Raw genomic sequence first — 5,286 nt, 5'->3', positions numbered from 1 at the left:
TGATTCAGTCTTCAACTATAGCCGCTGTTTACTATGGAGAGGACTCCTTCACATGGTCCAGACCAATGCTGAAAGATGCAACAATGGTGACCATATGATTTCAGACTGGAGGATGGACATGGTTGAATTCTGGAACAGGAATCACAATAAGTACCTCATTTTGGGACATAGATTATTAGCAGGTAGTTCACAATAAAAAAAAACTATTTTTAATGAAATCCCTGTTTTAAAAAATATAAAATATCAGCTATTAGTTAACTTGAATGTTTATGCATGTAGTTCCTATTCATTTGTTTACAAGGTGTGAGTGGGTGTTTACCTTCAAGACTTAGAGAAGAAGTCATTTGGAACAGCACAGCCAATTTGGTGGGCAAGCCTGGCCACAATATTGCTCTGGATCTCGTAAATGAATTTCTAAATAATGAATTCAAGTGTAAGTTTTTTAAACAGTTATTACATTGATGTTCACTGAAAACTATAAATCTCAAATGATCAATTTTCAGAGAAAAACATATTCTGTACTTACAGCAAACCTAAGAAACTGTCATGGCCAGTACACAGATGCTCAAGTATCCAGGTGCAGCAAGATTGTTGGAAGTGTAGGTAAAGCCATAGAAGAGATATTCTACTCAGAAGTTGTGAAGGACTTCATCCCAAAGGCTGCAGCAACTGATGGCACCTCTAAAACCAAAATCAACAAATTTATCCGTGAATATAGAGAAGAAGATTTATTTACAGACAAAGGTGACAGACATCACACTGGTTTTCATAATTTTGACCACAAAATAGAAATCAAGAATCCAGAGAAATTGCATGCGAGACTACAAAAATATGTCAAAAACTTGGAAAATGAAGAATATATTTACAATTGATGAGTTTTCTAGGAGGAGTAACTTCCCCTGTTTTAGAATATATTTCATATAATACAAAGTAATTACCTCCGGAAAATGTTACAGTGGATTATAGCTGCAGATCTGGATCATTACTGGGTGTGGCATGGACATGTGGCAGAGCAGAGGTTACAGCATCTACACCTTAGACACTCACACTCTGCACATTGCGAGTGACATTCAGGAGCTAGTGGTGCAGAGGAATGACCTATAAAATGTTTTAAGACAGATTCCCTGAAGCATTTTACTTGAGACTTGTCCATCATTTTACACAGTTCCTTCATATTGTCAGATGCTTGTAGCAGTGACCCGGGGGTCACATAATAGAGGGCCTTTGCTTTCCTTCCATCACGCCCCGCTCTTCCGACCTCCTGCCAATAGTCCATGATTGAGTCACAGGCTCCCCAGTGAATGACGACTTCAATGTCTGGGATATTGATCCCTAAACCAAAAGCTATGGTGCATATGACTAGTCTAATAACACTTTCGGGTTTTGTAAACTCCTTGAGTATGTAGTCCAGATCCTTGTCTGTCATTCCTGCATGGTATAGAGCAATATGGCTGTTGTGGAAACCCCTTTGTTCCTCCAAGTAGGCATGCTGTCTAAGGTACCCTAGAATATCCCTGTAAAGGTTTCCTCCACGACTCAAGCTCCTATATTTTAATTTAAGTGCTTTGAATCAAAATGAATCCAACATAATGGCAATAATGAAATATTGATGTACATTGTTATTAAAGTCTACTGTAACTAGAATAGACTTCTATATAGTGTTTTATTATATGATTGAATAATTTCCATCTCTCTGATTGGCTGAGATCCAACTATGTTAGAAAAATATTACGTTGTATTGACCTGCACGTGACGTTCCAGGTCAATACAAGGATTTATTTCCTCTACATTGATCTAAAAATAGATTGGGAAATTCCAAATTGATACAAATTGTTTTAGAAAGCTATTTAAACGACTATGATTTTTCTTTTCATGTGAACAAAACATAAGCAAATATATATTTTAGGTGAGGGTGGTAAGAGGGGATGCAGGGACCTCCCCCCCCCCCCTTCCAACACTTTTACTGAACAACAATTTTTGTTTCACTTTTTGGCAGTCAGTTTTCCCTGATAATACTGCTTTCTTTCAAAATATATCCTATAAAAAAGACTGACATTGTATATTTCATTCATGGCTGCTAAAATCGATTTTTTTTTTTTTAAAAATTCAAATTGATACGACTGGTAGGGTTTATTAACATTTTAATTCTGCTACTCTCTTGTATTTGGCTAGGACTTAATAAAATGCAAACAAGTAATGAGCTGTATCATTTTATCAGTGAATCATATAATAAAACAATTATTGCTGTTTTTTCGGTCAATACAATGATTTAGCCATCTTCGAAGTACAATATTCACCTCGCCCTTCGGGCTCGGTGAATATTGTACTCCTCAGATGGCTAAATCATTGTATTGACCTCAAAAACCAGCAATAATTGTATAATGTTAGACTTGTCATGCTTTACATGTGTGCAAATAATAAACTTACAGTTAATCATTCTATTGATTTTTAAATGTTCAGAAATTATTGTTCTGCCATATTTTAATTATTACCTGACATATATCAGCGTCTTCCTTGTCCTGATGCCTTTAGTTTTAATTTCGTTGAAAAGCCAACCCACCTCTCCAAAAATATCCTTAGATCTCTTATATTCAAGATAAATTTCTGGCCTGTCAAAAGTAAGAAATTTTAAAATTGTTCCAATTTAAATATAACTGTTTCACAAAAAGGGGACAAATTTGACTCAATGAATAGGCTTATGTCAAAAGGAAAAAAATAATTTTAACAGAGAGAAGAATACAATAAAACCCTTTTTGTTTCCTACAAAATATTTTTACCTGTCTGGAGACGCAGTAAATAATTTAAGCCGAGGAAGGTGAATCTTGGCCGTCATATGCTGTAAAACCTGGGGTGTACATGTTCCTGTTAATAGCAGGTATGGAACGTCTGGAAAGTGTGAGCGCAGCTCACCGAGTCGTGCGAACGTAGGTCTAAATGTATCACCCCTTTCATTAAAAAATTGAATAAATAATTATATATTTTAACCATAAATATATGAACATTATAAAAGCTATATTGATAGGGAAATTCAGTGGAAAAATAGTTTTTAAAAAATTAAGTTTCATATTAAATTCTTACCATGATTCTAATACATGTGCTTCATCAATGGCAATTAAGCACACCCTTTCTCTATACACTTCAGAGCTCAGTATGAAGTCTCCCCATAATTCTGTTTTCAGCAATGTCTCTGGAGACATGTATAATATAGAGTTATCACCAGTCTTGATCCCTGTTTTGATTGATATCAAAGATGTAAATTAAATTCTGCCAATAAAAAGTCTTTCATTTTTAAATTTCATGTCCTTAATCTGTGAAACAATTTTTTTGGTAGAAAATATTGCTATGTTTTAAAATAGTTGGATTTCTTTACATTTTAGGCATGTATTTTATTCACTTTTTAAATCATTTTTGCGGGTTGCTTATGAATATAGTTGTTATATGTATATATGTTATTGTTTACCATTTTCTGTCTGATTTTGATTCATACACTACAGTGAAATTACTTCTATTATTAATTCACAATCTACATTAAGTGACTAATGAAAAAAAACTACACATAGTAAATACCTTCAATGACTTCAACAGACATCTCCTCTCTGCTCTTTATAACAGCAGCTGATATACCATGTCTTGAATTATGCTGACATTGATCAAGCATGAGGCTTTTCAATGGCGAAATAACAATACATATATGCCTGATGTTGGAATCAAGATCTAAAATTAAGGGGGGTAACAGAAAACAAATACTCTTCCCAAACCCAGTTGGGAAAACGCCCACACAGTGCCTTTTCTCAAGTATTGCATTTACCACAGACTCTTGTTGGTCTTTTAATTCAAAATCAAAATGAAAACGTGGTTTGATCTTATCCTCAAATATTTTCTTAATGGAATCCGCCATATTTTCACGTGTGAATGTCAAAGCTAGTGTACTACGTCACAACTTCTACACTTTTGATTAGAGTACATGTTTTCAGACGAGTTTAGAATGAGAAAATTAAATGAAAGTGTGTGTAAATTTTAAATATGATTGTTTGTTGCTGAATGTCTGAAAAAAACAAGAACAACAAGTAAAATTCGTTGTCATCTTTTATTTTTTACGAAATGAATTGAAATCGACAGGAACGAGTGTTTGTTGCCATTGTAAACACGTGAAATGCCGGTTAGAGTTCTTTCCCTTTGTCACGTGACCATAAACCGAGATCTCGCTCTCAGGTCAAGATGGCTGTCAAGAGGCGAAAATTTCAAACTTTTGACGTTCCGAAGCTGATAAGAGCGATCTGAAATATTTCCAATGGGTTTAAAGTGACGAGAGTAGTTCATTTGGGTCTAAGGAATTTATAGAAAATAAGCTTTCGTGCAGTTGAGGTAAGACATTGGAGAAATAAATCTGAAACCGAGCGCAACTTTTCGTGCGCAATAAATATACAGTTTTTTCAATGGGTGGCACTGTAGCTCTCCGGTCTATCAATATATATTTTTCGGAGAGCTACAGATCTGCAGCTAATTTTCTCCAGTTTGCATCAGTCAGCAAGATAGGCATGGAGGATCTTCACACGGTATATGTTTCTTTGAATATGTATTACTAATAATTTCTTTTTATCTTTCAGGAATTGGTACAATCTTGATGACCTGATACCAGATTTTTTCCCACTACTTTTTATTCATTATTAAAGAATTTTTGAAGAAATCTTTTTATTTTTGAATTATTTTATTATTTCAAAGTTCAGTCTCTGAGCTCAAGAGTATATAACTGATTTTTCTTTTCTAGTTTAATTCATTATTAAAGAATTTTTAAAGAAATCTTTTTAATTTTGAATTTTTTTATTATTTCAAAGTTTAGTCTCCGAGCTCAAGAGTATATAACTGAATTTCCTTTTCTATTTTAATAGTAGCTGACCTAAATAGTAGCTAGTTTACTTAGTGTTTTTATTCTGTGTATAGTATAGTATAGTAATAATAGTTTTTCTTTCTTTAAGTGTTTATATTTAGAGTTTAACCGCTTCTTTCTGTTCAGCTAAAATCAGTATCGTCACTAGATTATTATTAAACAGTTTTTTTTCATTTATTATTTCTGGCTTTAGTTTCTCAGATCAATAGCATTTTTTTGTCTCTAGTATAATAGAAGCTGATCTAAATAGTAGCTATAGTTATTTTGTTTTTTGTAATTATAGTATAGAGATAGTTATCCTCAATAGTAGCTAGTTCCTTTTTTCTTGTTATAAGCAACGTCACTAGACTAATTTTTATGTACATGTATTAGTTCTTTTTTGTATTTATATATCTTTT

General features: G+C 33.4%; 1 protein-coding gene across 1 annotated transcript; it reads right to left on the bottom strand.

The window, feature by feature from the left end:
- Positions 1-556: 556 nt before the first annotated feature.
- LOC134252155 (uncharacterized) lies at positions 557-3,480 on the bottom strand. The gene is made up of 5 exons (XM_062734592.1): positions 3,079-3,480; positions 2,778-2,945; positions 2,493-2,609; positions 939-1,544; positions 557-681 (listed from the first exon to the last, which is right to left on the bottom strand). Exons 1-4 carry the CDS (start codon positions 3,195-3,197, stop codon positions 983-985), a joined length of 966 nt encoding a protein of 321 aa, XP_062590576.1. The 5' UTR covers positions 3,198-3,480; the 3' UTR covers positions 557-681; positions 939-982.
- Positions 3,481-5,286: the final 1,806 nt, after the last annotated feature.

The sequence above is a fragment of the Saccostrea cucullata genome, unplaced genomic scaffold (assembly GCF_032062105.1).
Source record: "Saccostrea cucullata isolate Sc308-1 unplaced genomic scaffold, CSIRO_AGI_Scuc_v1 ctg4277, whole genome shotgun sequence".
Lineage (NCBI taxonomy): Eukaryota > Metazoa > Mollusca > Bivalvia > Ostreida > Ostreidae > Saccostrea > Saccostrea cuccullata.
The sequence above is the reverse complement of the archived record's forward strand: the minus strand, read 5'-3'. Positions and strand labels throughout refer to the sequence as shown.